General features: G+C 42.1%; 1 protein-coding gene across 1 annotated transcript in view; it reads right to left on the bottom strand.

Moving 5' to 3' along the window:
• The window catches only part of LOC134359128 (interferon-induced protein with tetratricopeptide repeats 1-like), a 43,548-nt gene extending 21,844 nt beyond the window's left edge, over positions 1 to 21,704 (bottom strand). The window contains exons 1-2 of the mRNA XM_063072095.1: positions 21,697 to 21,704; positions 20,231 to 20,323 (exon numbers count right to left, since the gene is read on the bottom strand). Of these exons, the coding sequence (XP_062928165.1) occupies positions 20,231 to 20,323; positions 21,697 to 21,704 (101 nt within the window). The remainder of the gene's footprint in view (positions 1 to 20,230; positions 20,324 to 21,696) is intronic.
• Positions 21,705 to 21,789: the final 85 nt, after the last annotated feature.

Here is a 21,789-nt window from a genome sequence, read left to right as displayed (position 1 = left end):
GTTTCTAGCATGGACATACATTAGATTGGTTGACTGGAAAGAGGCAAAGTCTGGGATGAAATCAGACCTTTTCTGGTTGGGTGCCAGTGAGTAGTGGTGCTCTGTTCACAATGATTTGATGACAGAATTGATGGCTTTGTAGCCATGTTTTCAGATGATCTGGAGATCGGTAGAGAGGCAAATTGAGATCAGAAAGCGGGGAGTCTGTGGAAGGACTGAGTCAGATTGGAAGAATGGACAAAGAAGTAGCAGATGGAATATAGTGTAGGGAAGTTATGGTCACGTATACTATTTTCTAAGTGGGGAGAAAATTCAAAAATCTGAGTAGTAAAGGGTTTTGTGAGTCCTTGTGTAGGATTCCCTAAAGGTTAACTTGCAGGTTGAGACGGTGGTGAGGAGGGCAAATGCAATGTTAATATTCATTTCAAAGGGACTAAAATGCTAAAGCAAGTACTGTACGTAATGCTAATGCTTTTATAAAGCATTGGTCTGACCACACTTGGAGAATTGTGAGCAGTATTGTGCCTTTTATCTAAGAAAATATATGCTGGCATTGGAGAGTCTCCAAAGGAGGTTCATGAGAATGATTCCAGGCATTAAAGGGTTAACCTATGTGGAGCTTTTGATGGCCCTGGGCCTCTACCCACTGCAGTTTAGTTGATAGGTAGGGGGATCTCATTGAAACCTATCCAATACTGAAAGGTCAGGATGGATCGGATGTAGGGGGAAAGCTTCCTATAGTAGGGGAGTCACGGACAAGAGGGCACGATTGTGAATGTGATCAAAGTGACCAGAGAAACACTGAAGCTGGTGGTATAGAATTCGTTGTTCAGCACAAGAAGCCAAAATCATTCTGGAGTCACTCTCGGTAGGGGCTCACAAACCCAAAGATACATCACATTTTTACACCCTTAAGATCAAATGTAACAGTGGTGTTTCATTGCAGTTTCAACAGATACTATTACATCAGTTGCTTCAATATTTTGGATTGACAATGCTTCCTTTGAATTACATATCTATAGCGCGAGAATTCTGAATATGCAAATATCTTTGCGAATTGCAACCTTACTTGAACCCATTTACAATGGGGCAAATTACTTAACTCCTACTGAGTCCTGAAGTGGGGGGGGCATGATAAAAGGTCTCGGCCTGAAAAATCCACTGCTTATTCATTTCCATACATGCTGCCTGATCTGTTAAATTCCTCCAGCATTTTGTGTGTGCTCCCTGGATTTCCAGCATGTATAGCTTCTCTTGTGTTTAAGCCCAGAGCTGCCTGGATGGCTGCAGGCCAATGAGCACCACCCCATTGTTTTAACATTTGGCTGATGCATATGCAAACGTCTCACAGTCAGTATCTTGGAAACGATTTTGCTTCATTTATGGGCGGCCTATGCACCACAGAAGGTGCAAAGGGTGCTTTTAATGTCAATTTACTGCTTTCAGTTTGCAACTCACATGAAGAAATGAAGACTGGTTCTCACCTGAATTAACATCTGCCTTACTCACATAACTCTAGAATACTCCCTGACAGACACAGCTACAGAGTAGAGGGTCATCCAATTAGAACAGAGAAAGGAGGAATTTCGTTAGCCAGAGGGTGGTGAGTCTGTGGAATTCATTGCATCAGATGGCAGTGGAGGCCAAGACATTGATTATATTTAAAGTAGTGGTTGATAAGTTCTTGATCAGTAAGGGCATGGAATGACATGGGGAGAAAGCAGGAAACTGGGTTGAGAGGAATAATAAATCCGCCCGGATGGAATGTTAGAGCAGACATTTTGGTCCGAATGGCCAATATCCCCTCGTACTGTATATGTCACTGTCAGGGAGCACTTCAAGTAGTATAAGACATCCGGGATTTAAATCTGCAGCTCTTCTACAATGTTTCCATTTCATCCACAAATCTCCAACTTCTCAAACAGCTATGTTTCAGAGAGGTCATCAGCTCTAATGCACCGGACAGTGAAGACAAGGAGTGGAGCTGGCAGGAGTCAGGAGCATGGTTCCTCTGACACTGAGCTCTTCTCTAAAGCCAAGGAGGAATCTTTTATTGTTTTTTAAAACTATAATAGTGTTATTCACATTATACAGTCTTACATAATTATGCACCTTGTATCTTACACCAACCTTTCAATCATCAGGCCATGTCTCTCAAGGACTTGCGCTAATATTATCTTGTGACTCTGTGTGCTGGATCACAACTATATGTTGTCTGCATGACTATATGAACTGTGTTTTGCAATTTGACCCCAGAGGAACAATGTTTCATTTAGCTGTATACATGCGTATGATTGAATGACAATAAAGAAGTGGGTGGTCTCTGAAATTAGGGCTGGGCTGACATCAGAAGAAGGATGTGATGAAAGGGGAAAGGGAGCATATACAGAGTGTGAGATTGAGGAAGTAAATGTTTAGTGCAGTGATCTGGTGCCAATAAAGAGAGCTGATTAAAGCTGTTCAGAGTCAAATTTCTTGAGAGGTGTTCTAGCTGCACCCAAATGACAAATGGAAGTCATTTCATCAAGGCCCTTATTTGTTCCCTGCAATGGCAGAATGGCTTTGGGGTGTCAGATGATGAGTCACTTACCACTGGGTACCACTCTGTCCCACTCTGTCCTAATCTACAATATTCGAGGCAATAATGATCCCAAGGATATGGACTGTTTAGGAAAACACAATATATCTGTGCAATTTTCCACATTGCATATTGTTCCTGAACTGTAATAGCTTGAATAGAGGCATAATTGATTCTAGGGAACAGGTCTTCAAAGGGATGTTGTCCGGTCCCATGGTTTTTGCTGTGTCCGTTGTACTCAGTTGTCACTTGTCATGATATAGAATGAATTGAATTGCTTGGAGGCAAGATTCCATGGTGCTGAGAGTCCCAACTGGAAGCTGAGATGGATCGCTGATTTGGCACTTCTTGCTGGACATGGCTGTGAATATTTTTTTATCCCTTTTTTAAGCATTGCCATTCCAACTCTGCTGTCAGCGAGGTTGGGAATTCTCGGAGATTCCCACTCCTGTTAGTAGATTTATCACCCTCCACCTTTGATGACAAGATTGAGTAGGTCTGATCCATTAGTGTAATGTCTGCTCTGCCTATTGCAGATTCCTGCTGCTGATAATGAGTCACAGCACCTCATGGACATCTAGTACAGAGCTGCCTGTTCTGTTCAGAGTCATTCCAATTTAGAGCTAGAGCTGTTGGGAGGGAGTGTTTAAACTAATACGGCAGCGGGGTGGGAACCAGTATGACAGAGCTGAGGATGAGCAGCAGTAAATGATGAACAAGCCAATCATTCAGTACAACTACAGACAGAGCAAAGAGTTAAATTGTACCACAGAGGCAAAATCCATAAGGATGAAGAATACAGGACTGGTGGTGATATATCTGAATGTACGTAGCGTTAGGAATCAGGTGGACAAACCAGTGGCGTATTTAGAGAATGGTCGGTATGACGTTGTGGGCATCACTGAGTCGTGGCTGAAAGATGGCCACAGTTGGGAGTTTAACATCAGAGGATATACTTTGTATTGAAAGGAGAGGCAGGAAGGCATAGGCAGCAGCGTGGCTCAGTTGGTAAGAGATGGAATTACATCTTTAGAAAGAGATGACATGGGGTCAGAGAATGTCAAATATTTGTGGGTAGGGTTAAAAAACTGCAAGGGTAAAATAGTGCCATAATGGGAATCATATATAAGCTTCCAAGTAGTAGCCAACATGTGGAGTTGAGATTGCAAAGGGAGCTGGAAAAGGCATGTAATAAGGGTAAAGACACAATTGTAATGGGGGACTTCAGTATGCAAAGGGATTGGGAAAATCAGGCTGGTGTTGAATCACAAAAAAGTGAGTTTATTGAATGCTTATGAGGTGGCTTTTAGAGCAACTTGTACTTAAGCCTATAAGGGGAAAGGTTATCTTAGGATTGGGCATTTTGTAATAACCCAGATCTTATTAGTCAACTTAACATAAAGGAACCCTTAGGAGGCAGTCATCACAAATGATTGAATTCATACTGCAATTTGAGAGGGAGAAGCATAAGTCACATGTATCAACATTACAATAGAATAAAGCGATTTACAGAGGCATGAGAGAGGAGATTGCCCAGATGGATTGGAGTGGGATACTGGTGGGGATAACGTCAGAACAGAGGTGGCTGAAGTTTCTGGGAATAGTTCAGGATAGATATGTCCCACAGAAGAGGTTCTCAAACAGCAGAGCTCGGCAGCCATGGCTGACAAGGGAAGTTAAAGACTGCATAAAAGGCAAGGAAAGGGTGTATAAGGTAGCAAAAGTGAGTGGGAAGTTGAATAATTGGCAAGCTTTTACAACCCAGAAAAAGGCAATTAAACAAGCTATAAGAAGGGAAATGATGAAATATGTAGACAAACAAGCTGATCATATAAAGCAGAATACTAATTTTTTTTTCAGTTATATAAAGAATAAAAGGGAGTTGAGAGTTGATATTGGACCACTGGAAAATGATGCTGGTGAGGTAGTAATGGGAGACAAAGAAATGGCAAATGAATTTATTAAGTATTTTGCTTCAGTCTTTTACTGTGGAAGGTATAGCTGTATGCTAGCGGTCTGTGAGTGTCAGAGAGTTGGATTAAGTGCCTTTGCTATTACAAAGGAAAAAGTGCTAGTAAATCTGAAAGGTCTTAAGATGGTTAAGTTTACTGGACCAGATGTACTACATCCCACATTCCTGAAAGAGGTTGCTGAACAGATAACAGATACATTGGTCATGATCTTTCAAGAGTCACTTGATTCTGGCTTAGTCCCAGAGGACTGGAAAATTGCAAGTGTCTCTCCACTCCTCGAGAAGGGAGGAAGACAAAAGGAAGGAAATTATAGGCCAGCTATCCCAACCTCAGTGGTTGGGAAAGTGTTGGGAGTCCATTATTAAAGCCAAGGTTTTGGGGTACTTGGAGACGAATGATAAAATAAGTCAAAGTCAGCACAGTTTCTGTAAAGGCTATCTTGCCTGACAAATCTGACAAATCTGACAAATCTTCGAGGAAGTAACAAGCATAGTGGACAAAGGAAAGGCAGTGGATGTCATTTACTTGTATTTTCAGAAGGCGTTTGATAAGGTGCTTCTCATGATGCTGTTTAACAAGATAAAATGTTATGGTACCACAGGAAATATAATGGCATGGATAGAGGAATGGTTGATGGGCTGGAGGCAGTGAGTGGGAATAAAGGGGGCCTTTTCTGTTTGGCTGCCAGTGACTAGTGGTGTTCCTCAGGGGTCAGTATCAGGACCTCTACTTTTCACATCGCTTGTCAATGATTTAGATAGTGGAATTGATGGCTTTGTGGCAAAGGTTGCGGATGATACAAAGATGGGTTTGAGTAGGTAGTGCTGAGGAAGCAATGCGATTGCAACAGGGCTTAGACAAATTGGAAGAATGGGCAAAAAAGTGGCAGATTGAATACAGTGTTGGGAAATGTATAATAATGCATTTTAGTAAAAGGAACAATAGTGGAGATTCTTATCAAAATGGGGAGAAAATTCAAACATCAGAGGTGCAAAGGGACTTAGAAGTCCTCATGCAAGACGCCCAGAAGGTTAATTCACAGGTTGAGCCTGTGGTAAAGAAGGCAAATGCAATGTTGGCATTTATTTCAAGGGGAATAGAATATAAAAGCAAGGAGATGATGCTAAAGCTTTCTAAGATACTGGTAAGGCCACACTTGGACTATTGTCAACAGTTTTGGATCCCATATCTCAGAAAAGATGTAGATGTATTGTCATTGGAGAGAGTCCAGAGGAGGTTCACAAGAGTGATTCCAGGAATGAAGGAGTTAACATATGAGGAGTGTTTGGCAGCTTTGAGCCTGTATTCACTGGAATTTAGAAGAATGCAGGGGGACCTCATCAAAACCTATCTCACTGAAAAGTCTAGATAAGTTGGATGTGCAGAGGATGTTTCCTCTGGTGAGAATATCCAGAACTAAAGGACACAGCCTCAAAATTGAGGGGTGACCTTTCAGAACAGAAGTAAGGAGAGAAAGAGTGGAGGATCTGTGGAATGCATTACCACAGACTGCAGTAGAGACCAAGTCTGCGGGTATATTTAAAGCGGAGGTGAATGGATTCCTGATTGGTCGGGGCATCAAGGGATATGGTGAGAGGACAGGTGTATGGGGTTAAATCTGATCCGGGATCAGCCATGATGTAATGGTGGAGTGGACTCAATGGGATAAATGGGCTAATTCTGCACCTATGTTTTATTGTCTATGGTCTTTACCAGGTCCACAATTCTACATAACACGATGGTGGATTCGAAGGGGAGGAGTGAAATTATGGTGGTGCTAAATGGCGACTCCTTTACTTGCATCTTTGGAAACAGCTCTATTTCTATCTTTGATATCTCTTTTATTCCCTTTTCAAGTCTCCTTTGAAGACCCTGACTTGGAGTTACACTCTGACTTCAGTTCTTTCTGGGAATGTGACCCACTCCCAGGACCTCAAGACCTGCCGTTTTTTTGATATCCCAAGGACACGGCCTGGAAGACTAGTGCACCTTCAGGGTGCCGGGTTTTCATGGCTCTGGAGACAGGCTGATTCTAGGCTGGTGCACCTGACTGAGACCTCGCGGGAGAACATGGAACATCTGGACCAGCGGGTTAGTGGATGTGTACTGTGAGTCCAGAGACCTGAGCCTTTCTGGGGCCGACTCTCTGGGTGCAGAGCTCGGAAAAAGTGACACAACAGACTCTCAGGTGTATATTGTATCCATTTCTCTGACATTAAATGTAGCTATTGAACCTATTGAACCCCAGTGCTGGACAGATCCATTTCCATGAGGATGGTGCAGTATTCACTTTTACCAATGATACCCAACCAAGACTGGATGTAAATGACAAATGAAACTGTGAAAAGGAGCTCAATCTGAGAAAGAGATTGAGGATTGAGCTCCATTATGAATTTTGAGACTTCAGGTTTGGGAATCAAGCAGAAGAAGTTAGTACCTACAGGATTAAGAATCAGGAAGAACAAAACTCGGAAATGAAGTGAATGTGAAACTGAGATTTACCACCAAACTTAGAGAGTGGAAGTGACACTGAGATGAGAGCAGCCAGTAAAAGTCTGGACCAGACGAGTGCAAAATCTGTATTGCATTTGCTACTTTGCAAAGCTGACAAACTTACAGATTTCATATCAGAATAAAGAACTGGCTGCATTTGGGACATCCTGAATTTGAGGACAATGCTATATAAACAGAGACAAGGTCTTTTCTTTTGGGGATTGAGGAAAATGATGATTTGACATCTAATTCCCCCAACAGATAAACTGCTCTTTCTTTATGGTGGATTGGAGTTGATCAGATGGTTGGGATTGCTGGGTAACAAGGAGGAGAAGAAACTCTCCCTTCAAGTTCTGATGATCTGGTTTGATCAGCAGTTTCTTCACTCTTTGTTATCTATGCTTCTGGTTGTTTGTGTTGCTGAAAGATTTGGAAGCCCATTTTTAAAGGTAGCATGTTCTGAGAGTGTGGAAATCGAGATAACTAACTTCCCAGTGGAGCTCTAAATTATTGAAGATTTAATTGAAGAAGAAGAGGAGGAGGATGTGTACGTTACGTATATTTTATATTAAGCTAAGTTTATGTTAAGTCTGTTCATCATGGATTTCATGTACCTTGCTGCTGCAAAAAGCTTGACTTCATGGCATCCATACTGTGTGCATGTACAGCATGCCAACAACATAAAAATAAACTTGAACTTGAAATTCAGTCTGATAGGAGGAGAAAGTGGAATCAGGCGAGGAACGGGGAAGTGCAATTTAGATCTGTGGCAGGAGGGATTTCGAGGAAGGAATATGTGGGAAATGGGCAGATGGAGTGGGTCTGGGTTGGGAAAGAATCAGGATGAAGGGGGTTTAGTTTGTGTGAGTCGGAGGAACTGGGTAGATCAGGACAGAAAAAAGGGACAGCGAGGGAGCAGTCTACTGGAAATTAGAGAAGTTAATGATCACACCATTAACTTGTAAACTAATCGGGCAGAATATGACATCATTGTTTACATTTTAAAGTGACTTTGTGTTTGCTTCGTGGCAGCGTGAGCTGCACCTGGTCCCTATGCACGCAAGGACACACAACACAAAAAATTCACCTGTAATTCTTGAATATTTTATTTTCCAATTCCTCTGATTGCATTTTCAGGACTTTTTACAAAGATGGAGATTCAGCCCTGATAACAACTGCCTCTAAATCCATTGATTATTTATCTTCTATGTTTATGTTTATCTTATCATGTAAATTATAAATAACATGTTATTTTAAGATTATGTTAATTAATGTTTTATCATATTTGTAATCCACTGTGCTGCTGCTAGACAGCTAACATTTGTAGTATTTCTTAATCATAGGCATGCATACACAAAAAGAACAATAAACCTGAATCATAACTTGACTCATTCTGCACACGAACCTATCTCACGTGAGCCTGTACTTTAAAACTACATGTTTGGCATACACACAAAATGCTGGAGGAACTCAGCAGGTTAGCAGGAATAAACTTGCACTAATTTCCACAATTCTGCCCCCTGCTTTGTTCAGTGTGATCAATTTACACATCTGCATGATTCTGCTCAGTTTTTAGTGAAAGTGATTCCTCACAAATCCAATGGTTCCCGCAAAATCTTAACACCAAGTTTCTTCAGGCACAGCAGATCACCGGGTTACTACCAAAACTGTATACAGTATCTCCCACAACACTGATCAATTTCAATTCAATCTCATTATACATGCTGCTTGTAACAAAGAAAGGCAACAAAATTATGCAATAATTTTGCTAAGTCTGGGTGTGAGAGCTTAATGCTGCAATCAAGCATGTTGTGGTCATATTTCATTTCTTCCTTTTTCAATTGGGCACACAGTTTGTAGCTTCTTTGTCTTTCCAACCTCATTTTTCTTGGAAAAGAGTTGCCCTGAGATTCTGCAAGATGTGCATATTCATCTAACTTCAAAAATAGTTTTGCATATTGCCAGTAGTTGTATCTAGAAATATTCTGTTTATTTCTTGCTGGCCTGCTGAACCAGTGCATATCTAACAATGACCACCTCACAGAAAAAAATGGGAAATTGGGTCAGGCAGTAACAGGTACTAAAATGGTGCTGATAAGTGGTGACTCTTTATGTGCTGCTCCAACGGGAATCATCAAATATTCCCATTTCGGATAAATACAGCTGAATTCTCCAGTCACAGCCATGGCTACTTCAGTAAGCAACATCATTTTAAGACGTGTTGAAAAATATATCAATCCTCAAAATCAATGGACTCCATTTGTCAGACTCAGGTTGTGAGTGCAGTTCCTCTTTATGAAAATAGAAGTGGGGAAGGCCTGCTCGCCCACAGTTAAGATTGAAATGTAGAGGCCTATAATCTCCCACTCCTGGCCATCCTGCTGGCAAATGTTCAATCTCTGGAAAGTAAAATTGAAGACTTCAGAATGGGATCAGAGGGACATTGGTGAGTGCTGTATACTTTGCTTCATGTAAACATGTTTCACAACCGCCATTTTGAAAGCATTGCTGCAGCCAGATGGCTTCATTGTTCTCTGTAAAGATATGTCGGTTGAGTCTTTTAAAAGTAGAGGAGGGGGTGTATGCTTTATGATTAACTCATTGTGGTATATATACATGACTATTCTGTTCCCGCCTTCCCCACACAAACCTGGAACATCTAGCTGTCAAGTGTTGTTCATTTTATCTGCCGAGGGAATATTCCTATATCACCCTGGTAGCGGTGTACATTCCACCTCTGGCCAACATCGGGCAGGAACTGGAGGACCTAAGCATCATGATCAGCAGTCACAAAGCAGCACACCCTGGTGCCTTCCCTGTCATTGTTGGGGATTTCAGCCAGGCCAGCTTGAAGAGGTCTCAGAACAAATACAACCAACATATTACCTATGGATGTGGAGGAGCCAACAAAACTTGACCAATGTTATATTACCATCAAGACGGCTTTTACATCCCCACACTTTGGAAAGTCCAATCATCTGGCTATCCTTCTACACCCAGCATATAGGCAGAGACTAAAGACCGCAGCACCAGTGGTGAAGACCAAGAAAGTATGGTCAATAAAGGCACAGTTATTTACAGGACTGCTTTGAGTCAGTGGACTGGACAATATTCAGGAATGAAAATACCACACTTGTTACCAACTTCCCCTCTGTGGATGAGTGTGTGCCTTTGAGAACATATCTAATTCAAATACTGTGTATGAACCAGGGGATTCATAGTCTGCTGAGGGCTAAATATGTGGCAATCAAGACCAGTGATCCAGAACTATGCAAAAAATCTACTTATGACCTATGGAAGGCTATTTAAGAGTGAAACAAAAATTACCATTAAAGTTAGAAACAGAAATGGATGCACATCAGTTCTGACAGGGTTTGAAGACAGTACCTGCTACAAAGTGTAACCTAACATTGTGAATTGCTGTGCTGTTGAAATTCCAGATGAGCGCAACATCTTTTATGCTCCCTTGGTAACCCTGTAACCTCTGTCATGGAATGCAATGAGGTGGAGGATAAATGTGTGGCTGAGGGATTGGAGCAGGGGGCAGGGATTCAAGTTTTTGGATCATTGGGACCTCTTTTGGTGCAGGCGTGAGCTGTACAAAAAGGACGGGTTACACTTGAATCCTAGGGGGACCAATATCCTGGCAGGGAGATTAGTGAGGGCTACTGAGGTGACATTAAACTAGAATGGTTGGGGGGGTGGGAATCAAATTAAAGAGCCAAGGCGAGAGGAGCTTAGTCCACAACAGGGGGATGGGAACCAGTGCAGAGAGACAGAGGAGTGTAAAATGAGGGTAGAAGCAAAAAGTAGTAAGGTGAAAAGTAAAAGTGGCAGGCTGACAAATCCAGGGCAAGCATTAAAAAGGGCCACTTTTCAACATAATTGTATAAGGGCTAAGAGAGTCGTAAAAGCGCGCCTGAAGGCTTTGTGTGTCAATGCAAGGAGCATTCGTAACAAGGTGGATGAATTAAAAGTGCAGATTGTTATTAATGAATATGATATAGTTGGGATCACAGAGACATGGCTCCAGGGTGACCAAGGATGGGAGCTCAACATTCAGGGATATTCAATATTCAGGAGGGATAGACATGAAAGAAAAGGAGGTGGGGTGGCGTTGCTGGTTAGAGAGGAGATTAACACAATAGAAAGGAAGGACATAAGCCGGGAGGATGTGGAATCGATATAGGAAGAGCTGCATAACACTAAGGGGCAGAAAACGCTGGTGGGAGTTGTGTACAGGCCACCTAACAGTAGTAGTGAGGTTGGGGATGGTATTAAACAGGAAATTAGAAATGTGTGCAATAAAGGAACAGCAGTTATAATGGGTAACTTCAATCTACATGTAGATTGGGTGAACCAAATTGGTAAGGGTGCTGAGGAAGAGGATTTCTTGGAATGTATGCGGGATGGTTTTTTGAACCAACATGTCGAGGAACCGACTAGAGAGCAGGCTATTCTAGACTGGGTATTGAGCAATGAGGAAGGGTTAATTAGCAATCTTGTCGTGAGAGGCCCCTTGGGTAAGAGTGACCATAATATGGTGGAATTCTTCATTAAGATGGAGAGTGATATAGTTAATTCAGAAACAAAGGTTCTGAACTTAAAGAAGGGTAACTTTGAAGGTATGAGACGTGAATTAGCTGAGATAGACTGGCAAATGACTCTTAAAGGGTTGACGGTGGATATGCAATGGCAAGCATTTAAAGGTTGCATGGATGAACTACAACAATTGTTCATCCCAGTTTGGCAAAAGAATAAATCAAGGAAGGTAGTGCACCCATGGCTGACAAGAGAAATTAGAGATAATATCAATTCCAAAGAAGAAGCATACAAATTAGCCAGAAAAAGTGGCTCACCTGAGGACTGTGAGAAATTCAGAGTTCAGCAGAGGAGGACAAAGGGCTTAATTAGAAAGGGGAAAAAAGATTATGAGAGAAAACTGGCAAGGAACATAAAAACTGACTGTAAAAGCTTTTATAGATATGTAAAAAGGAAAAGACTGGTAAAGACAAATGTAGGTCCCCTACAGACAGAAACAGGTGAATTGATTATTGGGAGCAAGGACATGGCAGACCAATTGAATAATTACTTTGGTTCTGTCTTCACTAAGGAGGACATAAATAATCTTCCAGAAATAGTAGGGGACAGAGGGTCCAGTGAGGTGGAGGAACTAAGGGAAATACATGTTAGTAGGGAAGTGGTGTTAGGTAAATTGAAGGGATTAAAGGCAGATAAATCCCCAGGGCCAGATGGTCTGCATCCCAGAGTGCTTAAGGAAGTAGCCCAAGAAGTAGTGGATGCATTGGTGATACTTTTTCAAAACTCTTTAGATTCTGGACTAATTCCTGAGGATTGGAGGGTGCTAATGTAACCCCACTTTTTAAAAAAGGAGGGAGAGAGAAACCGGGGAATAATAGACCGGTTAGCCTAACATCGGTGGTGGGGAAACTGCTAGAGTCAGTTATCAAAGATGTGATAACAGCGCATTTGGAAAGCGGTGAAATGATCGGACAAAGTCAGCATGGATTTGAGAAAGGAAAATCATGTGTGACGAATCTCATAGAATTTTTTGAGGATGTAACTAGTAGAGTAGGGGAGAACCAGTGGATGTGATATATTTGGATTTTCAAAAGGCTTTTGACAAGGTCCCACACAGGAGATTAGTGTGCAAACTTAAAGCACACGGTATTGGGGGTAAGGTATTGATGTGGATAGAAAATTGGTTGGCAGACAGGAAGCAAAGAGTGGGAATAAATGGGACCTTTTCAGAATGGCAGGCAGTGACTAGTGGGGTACCGCAAGGCTCAGTGCTGGGACCCCAGTTGTTTACAATATATATTAATGACTTGGATGAGGGAATTAAATGCAGCATCTCCAAGTTTGCGGATGACACGAAGCTGGGCGGCAGTGTTAGCTGTGCGGAGGATGCTAAGAGGATGCAGGGTGACTTGGATAGGTTAGGTGAGTTGGCAAATTCATGGCAGATGCAATTTAATGTGGATAAATGTGAAGTTATCCACTTTGGTGGCAAAAACAGGAGAACAGATTATTATATAAATGGTGGCCGATTAGGAAAAGGGAAGGTGCAATGAGACCTGGGTGTCATTATACACCAGTCATTGAAAGTTGGCATGCAGGTACAGCAGGCGGTGAAAAAGGCGAATGGTATGCTGGCATTTATAGCAAGAGGATTCGAGTACAGGAGCAGGGAGGTACTACTGCAGTTGTACAAGGCCTTGGTGAGACCACACCTGCAGTATTGTGTGCGGTTTTGGTAAGCTAATCTGAGGAAAGACATCCTTGCCATAGAGGGAGTACAAAGAAGGTTCACTAGATTGATTCCTGGGATGGCAGGACTTTCATATGATGAAAGACTGGATGAACTAGGCTTATACTCGTTGGAATTTAGAAGATTGAGGGGGGATCTGATTGAAACGTATAAAATCCTAAAGGGATTGGACAGGCTAGATGCAGGAAGATTGTTCCCGATGTTGGGGAAGTCCATAATGAGGGGTCACAGTTTGAGGATAAAGGGGAAGCCTTTTAGGACCGAGATTAGGAAAATCTTCTTCACACAGAGAATGGTGAGTCTGTGGAATTCTCTGCCACAGGAAACAGTTGAGGCCAGTTCATTGGCTACATTTAAGAGGGTGTTAGATATGGCCCTTGTAGCTAAAGGGATCAGGGGGTATGGAGGGAAGGCTGGTACAGGGTTCTGAGTTGGATGATCAGCCATGATCATACTGAATGGCGGTGCAGGCTCAAAGGGCCAAATGGCTTACTCTTGCACCTATTTTCTATGTTTCTATGTTTCTATGGAGGCCGACATCAGGACATTTCTTATGAGGGTAAAACCTCACAAGGCATCAGGCATGATGGTGTACCTGGTAGAGTACTGAAAATCTGTGCCAACCAAATGGCAAGAGTGCTCATCGACTTTTTCACACTCTCATTATTGCAGTCAGAAGTTCCTATCTGCTTCAAAAGTGTGACAATCATACAGTGCCCAAGAAGAGCAGGATGAGTGATTTCATTGACTTTTGCCCATTTGCACTGTCTATTGTGATGAAGTGCTTTGAGAGGTTGGTCATGGCCATAACCAGCTCCGTCCTAAGGAAGGACCTGGATCCACTGCAATTTTCCCCTTGCAACAATAAGTCTACAGCAGATGCAATCTCACTGGCTCTCTACTTGGCCTTGGGGCACCTTGACAATAGCAATATGTACTTCAGGCTGCTGTTTATTGATTACAGCTCAGCATTCAACGCCATCATAAATTGAGTACTAATCAACAAGCTACAAAACCTTGGTCGCTATACCTCCCTTTGCAACTGGATCCTCGACTTCCTTCTTGGGAGACCACAGTCAGTGCAGAGCAGACAGAACATCTCCACCTCGCTGACACTGGTGCATCTCAAAGATGCATGTTTAGCCTACTGCTCTACTCTTCCTACACCCACAAATATGTAGCTAGGCAGAGCTCAAATGGCATCTATAAATTTGCCCATGACACAACTATTGTTGACAGAGTTTTGATGGTGGCAAGTAGGCATACAGGAGTGAGATAGATCAGCTGGTTGAGTGGTGCTACAACAACAACCATGCACTCAATGCCAGTAACACCAAAGAATTGGTTGTGGATTTCAGGACAGGGAATTTGAGGGAACACACATCAGTCCTCATTGAGGAATCAATCATAGGGAGGGTGAGCAGTTGCAAGTTCCTGGGTGTCAACATCTCTGAAGGTCTATCCTGGGCCCAACGTACTGATACAATTACAAAGAAGGCACAGAGGTGGCTATATCTCATTTGCAGTTTGAGGAGATTTGCTATGTCCCCAGCTTCTAGAGGTGTACAGTGGAAAGCATTTGAACTGGTTGTATCACTGTCAGGTATGGAGGGGCCACTGCGTCACATTCGGAAAAGCTGCAGAAAGTTGTAAGCTCAGACAGCCCCAATCATGGGCACAAGCCTCCCCAACGTTAAGGACGTTTAGAAAAGGCGATGCCTTAAAAAGGGGGCATCCATTGTTAAGGGCCCTGATTACCCTATTATCAACGAAGAGGTACAGGGGCCTGAGGACACACATTCAACATTTTAGGAACAGCTTCTTCCCCACCTGCATCAGATTTCTGAATGGACAATGAACCCATGCACACGACCTCAGCCTATATCTTTTTCTTTTTCTCCTACTTATCTAATTAGAAATACAAGGGGTGATTGATATGTTCGTGGCCTAAGTTAGGAGGAGTCAATTTTAGAAAACCTAGCACATTTATTTTTCCTACATTTACACACTTAGTCCAGCGGTCGTGGAGCATACGGATCCCTTCTTTGTAGAAGTCGGCGTCTTGGACCTCCAGAAGTGGTCGACAGCAGGGGTGATTGATAAGTTTGTGGCCTAAGGTAGACGGAGCTGAGTTATTAACTTCAAACTGTCTGCGTAATCACTCAAAGAGTTGAACTACACGTTCATGTAACAAGAGCTGTATAACTCATCTCCTTCCATCTTAGGCCACAACCTTATCAATCACCCCTGCTGTGGACCAATTGCTGGAGGTCCAAGATGCCGACTTCTACAAAGAAGGGATCCGTATGCTCCACGACCGCTGGACTAAGTGTGTAAATGTAGGAGGGGACTATGTTGAAAAATAAATGTGCTGGGTTTTCTAAAATTGACTACTTCTACCTTAGGCCACGAATATATCAATCACCCCTTTGGTGTCTGTGTGTGTGTGTCTGTGTATATATACATTTCTTGTTGTAATTTATAGTCTTTATTGTTTATTTCAATATACTGCTGCTGCAAAATAGCATATTTTACAAGATATGCCAATGATAATGAACCTGATTCATATTTTGAAATCCGAATTTATTATGACCCCTGCTGGCTGACAGTGGTACCAATTCTTTAAAGCAAGAATCAGAATGCAAAAAGTAGTGAGGTAGAGTTTATGGATTAGTTCAGTGTTCTTTCAGAAATCTGATGGCAGAGAGAAAGAATCTGTCACTAAAATGGTGAGTATTTGTCTTCAGGCTCTTGTATTTCCCGCTGATGGTTATAATAAGAAGAGAGCATTCTTGGGTGATGGGTGTCCTGCATGATGGATGCTGCCTTTTTGAGATATCACTTTTTGAAGATGGGTTCAATGCTAGCGAGGTTCATGTCCATGATGGAATTGTATGAGTTTGTAACCATCCACAGCATTTTCTGATACTGTGCAGTGTCCCCTCCATACCAGATGGTGGTGCTACCAGTTAGAATGCTCTCCATGGGACATCTATTGAAATTTGTTACCTTGGTGACGTACTAAATCCCCTCAAACCCCTCATGAAATACAGCTGCTGACGTGCCATTTTCATAATTATATCAATATGCTGGGCGCAGGATAAATCTTCAGCGATGTTCACACCCAGGAAATGGAAACTGCTTACTCTTTCCACTGGTGATCCCTCGATGAGAACTGGCGTGTGTTCCACCGAATTTCCCTTCTTGAAGTCCACAATCAATTCCTTTGTCTTACTAACGTTGAGTGCAATGTTGTGGTTGTGACACCACTCAACCAGCTGATCTATCTCACTCCTAAACGCTTCTTCGTCTTCATCTGAACTTCTGACAATAGTTGGGCCTTTGGCAAATTTCCAGATGATGTTTAAGCTGTGCCCATCCATTAGCAGGGCTGCCTCTGTCTTGAGCTGCAGGAGATGTTGAAGGGTGGCGGGGTGGAAGGTTAATTGATTTTTAATGAATGTTTTTCCTCTGTATTTACTGAGGAGGAAATCATGGTTGGAAATAAGTATCAATGATTTGGAGGAAATTTAAATTACCATGGAGGAACTACACCACATTAAGGTGGATACATATTCAGGGCCTCATCAAGTGCATCCTCGGACTTTGTCGGAGGCTAAAGAAGAAATTGAGTAAGCCCGTGTGGAGATATTGCTTCATTTTTAGCCACCGGTGAAGTTCTCAAAGATTGGAATGTTGTTTTGGCTAATGTTGTTTTGTTGTTTAAGAAGAATATTAAGGAAAAGACAGGAAACTGCGGGCTGACCAGCCTGACATCAGTAGTCAGGTAGATAATGGAGAAATCTGAAGGATGAGATTTGCCAGCGTTGAATAGACAGAATCTGATTCAGAGTCAGCATGGCTTTGAGTGTCAAAAGTCATGTTTGATGAAAATTTTAGAATTTTTTGAGGAGATAACCAAAAAAGACGAATGAGGGTGGGACAATGGATGTTGTATATTCGGACTTTAGTGAGGCCTTCAACAAGGTGCCACATGATATACTGGTCTGGAAGGTTAGGTGCCATGGAGGGTTGACTTAAATTTTGCTAAGTGGTAGGAAATAGAGGGTGGTGGTTGAAGATTGCCTCACAGAACGGAGGCAAGTGACAACCAATATGTCACAGGGACCCTCGTTATTTGTTACTTATATAAATGTTTTGGGTTTAAGTACACAAGGTTTGTGGACGACAGAAAATTAGGAGGTGTCATTGACAGTGAAAAAGGTTATGACAGATTACTGGGGGGTGTTGATCAGTTCGGGAAGTGGGCTGAGAAGTGGTAAACGGATTTCAGTACAGATAAGTAGGAGGTGGTTTAAGTCACATAGGACTGCTACTATGAATGGTGGTGCACTAGGGTGTGTAATGAAAGAGGAAGTCCTAGTTCATTGGAAGCGGTCTCACAGGTAGACAGTCTGGTGTAAAAGCACACTGCTCTTCATCATTCAGGGCACCGTATATAGGATTTGGAACATTGTTTTGCAGTAGTACCTGCCGTTGGTGAAGCCGCATTTGGAGTACTGTGTACAGTTTTGGTCATCCTGTCATAGGAATGATGTGGTTCAACTGGAAAGAGTGCTAAAAGATTCACATGGATGTGGCCAGCACTAGAAAGCCCAGGTTACAGGAAAAGGAGGGCAGGCTCGAACTATATTCCTTGCAACATCGGAGAATGAGGGGCAACTATATAGAGATGTTTAAAATAAGGAGAAGCATTGATCAGGTGCACAGTACAGTCTTTTCCTTGGGGAAAACAAGTCCAGCCTATGGGTCATTGATTGGCAGGCAAAAACTTTAAAAGGTACGTGAGGACAACATTTTCATGGAGAGGGTGGTAAGTATATGAAATGAGCTGCCAGTGGAGTTGGAAAAGATTCTCCTGAGGTCACTTTCAAATCTTTCACCTCTTACTTTAAACCTGTAGCCTCTATCTGGGCAAAAGACTGTGACCATTTATTTTATCTATGCCCCTCATGATGTTCTGAATCTCTATTAATTCATCCTTTGGCGTCCTATGCTCAAGGGAGATAAGCCCAAACCCAGCCAGCTTCCCCATGTAACTCACACCTTCCAGTCCCCGTAACACCATCATCAATCTTTCTTTTGCACCTTTTTCAGTTCACTGACATATTTCCTGAAGCAGTGACCAGAACTGTTTGCAGTGCTGCATATGTGGCCGTAGCAAAGGCTTGTACAGCTGTAAAATGCTGCCAAGAATCTGTGCTCATTGTTCTGATCACTGAAGGCATGACATGAGTGTCATTTGCCTTCTTCACACTGCGCCCCCTCCCCCTCTCCCATCTACCTGCCCCTCACGCTCTCTGTTCTACATCACTCCCCAGGACCTGCTCTTTACTGTATGTGAATGGAACAGAGTTAAAGATGTTTCTCCTGAACTGCACTGGAAGATACGTCTGGTCTACTCCACAAAATAGGATTACACCATTCTTTAGTGAGATCTTCAGGTTCTTATGTATTAATGCCAAAAACTGATATCAGTAACTCACCGGGTAGACAGAATGGAGAGGCAAAAGTAGGAAAGGAATCAAACTTTTCTCCAATTATTGTACCAAACTGGCACATTGCGATGCGATTATAGGCCAATGTACAATGTCTTCCATTCACAAACCACTTGCCTCTGATTATCCTGCCAAACTACACCACTTCACTATGTCACTGACTGAACTGGATGGGTGGGTCTCAAGAAAAGTACAGGTGAGATTCAAATGGATGGGTGATTTCCTTTCCTGCTGATAGTTTCACTTGACTTCTTGCAAGTCCCTAATTTCTCTAATTGTGTTTGTTTATGTTTATCTGCATGCTGGATCAATAGCCCTTACCTTAACATGGTGAACACCTTGCTACTGCGCCCACACTGCAGTGTACCTACAGGTCTGAACTGGTCCTTTCAAAATCACTCGCTCACCTGGAGTTATAATCAAGTGCCAGGAAACACTCATCATAAATCCGAATATTACTCATTGCTCATTAACAACTATTGTGACTCTGTCCAATAGTTCTGATAAAAGAGATATTGTGTCTGTGGTGATTCAGCACCACAGAGCATGTCTACATGAAACACTGTCATAAAAAAACAGCATTCGTCATCAAAGAATCTCACTGCACAGGCCATGCTCTTTTCTTGCTGCGGCCATCGGGTAAAAGGTGCAGGAGCCTCAGGACTCGCACCAGCAGGTTCAAGAACAGTTACTATCCCTCAACCGTCAGGCTCTTGAAAAAAAGAGGATAACTAAACTCATATATCGAGATGTTCCCACAAACAATGATCTCATTTTAAGGACTCTTTATCTTGTTATTTCTTGCCTTCGTTATTTATCTTTGCATTTACACTTTTTGTTGTCTTCGATGCTCTCGCTCTTTCTTTGATCCTTTTTTATAGTTACTATTCTGTAGATTTGCTGAGCACGTCAACAGGAGAAAGAGTCTCAGAGTGGTATATGATGATATGTATGCACTCTGATAATAAATCCTACCTTTAAACTTTCGAACTTTGATTTTTCCTGTCATATTTGCGTGCAGAATGATTTCACAATGGCCCGTAGTTAAACGTTAATCAAGGCAGGCAGTGTCCAAGTGGTGATCAGTATGGGTGTGCAAGGGAATGATAAGCAGGTTTTGATGGTTTGGATCAGTGCAGAAGAAAGAACACTCAAAAGTTCTTGCAAAGTATTCTATTCGAGTATACTAAGTGATCAGAAAAATGAAACATAAAGAATTATAAAACACCTAGTCTAAGTGCAAAATAATTGATAAAAGAGCAAGTCACATGTTTGTTTCACTGAGTGATACAAAGAATTAACAAAACAGCAAGTTTAAAACAGTACAGAATTATCAATACAGTATCAACCTCATGTCGTTCTGCCCGTTACCGACCTCCAATTTGTGATGACTGGCCTGGAGACTCTTCGATGTCCTTGGCACCAATTGTGATTCCGGTCTGAGGGCAGAGAATACTCATCGTTCACACTTACAGTATGTAATCACGAAAGCCCACGCTTCTTTTATAATCTATGCATATAGGTCAGATACAATTCTAAAATTAATTATTTCTTAATGGGAGAGGTAGAGGGAGGATTTTATGTTTCTACTGAACTGGTCTCCTTGTTACCAATTTTTTTTTTACTTTGCTTTGTCAACCGAAAAGGTTTCACTCCTCCTTGGAAAAAAAAACATTCCCTTCATCACTTACATCTGAATACTTCAAAGTCTCAAAGAGCACATGAATCAAGACCTTTTCCTTCGCTTATATTTCTAACAGGCTTGGTCATTATGAGGACTGTTACGTGACCACGGTTTAGTTTACCGTGGGTGTCACTTTGAAACGCCTGGATGAGGCAGGACTACGAAGTCAGTATCACAAGCTGCGACAGACCGCTGGGACTTTCAGAGGAGAATGAGAGAGAGAGAGAGAGAGAGAGAGAGAGAGAGAGAGATTAAGTTTTGGACCGTAAGCTGCCAGCAGGAGCTTGCTGCAACAATGGATAAAGTCTGATACTTCCCCATGCCCAGAGAATTGGGTTGATCAACAGCACCCACTGCACATTGGATGTGTGACTGTCACTTCGTACGATCCATACGTGGATTTTGCTGGAGTATCCTGTGGCGACCACCTTTGTTAACCCTTATATGGTTTTGGGTATGTTATGTGATAACCACTTGTGCTAAGGAATATTCTGTGACTGTCACCTTGTGATATTTCTACGTGGACTTTGGGACAACTCGACGAATAAGATCTTTGGCGACTGTTACTTCGTTTTCCCAGTGTGGAACCTGTGGAATTCTTCGTAATCACCTCCTCTCTACATTTTAACGTGGATTTACCAATCCTTCCCCTCACTTATTCCATGGATTACTGGACCTTTCTAGTTTGCTATCTTAAAACTTTAAGAACTGTTCCTAAGCTTGACAGTTTGGGAGCCACACACGCACATAACACTATTACCTTCTGGTTATTTTGTTTAATTTTCTATATTTTGAGTAGATTATGAGAACACTCAGTCCTCTTTTATTGTCATTTAGAAAAGCATGCATGCATTAAGAAATGATAGAATCTTTCTCCGGAGGGGTATCACAGAAAATAGGACAAACCAAAGACTAACACTGACAGAAGCACACAATTATAACGTAGTTACAGCAGTTCAAAGCAATAATAATAATAATAAATACAGTGTTTTAACATTAAAACCTGACTCAATTTGTGATCTATCGCTGCTGGTACGTAACAGGACTGTGAACTGACAATACTATTTCAAGTAAGTAGATTTGTTTTTTAACCTTTTGGTATGAACTGATTGTGTGCATAATACAAGGGACCGAGACAAAAATCTCCACAGTATTACCCCACCATCCATGCCCTCAGCATTTTCAGATCAAACCGGGCTTACATTGTGTGTGATTTATTTACATCTTGACCCTTTCTCTCTATTTATCGC

This window comes from Mobula hypostoma, chromosome 19, assembly GCF_963921235.1.
Source record: "Mobula hypostoma chromosome 19, sMobHyp1.1, whole genome shotgun sequence".
NCBI lineage: Eukaryota > Metazoa > Chordata > Chondrichthyes > Myliobatiformes > Myliobatidae > Mobula > Mobula hypostoma.
The sequence above is the reverse complement of the archived record's forward strand: the minus strand, read 5'-3'. Positions and strand labels throughout refer to the sequence as shown.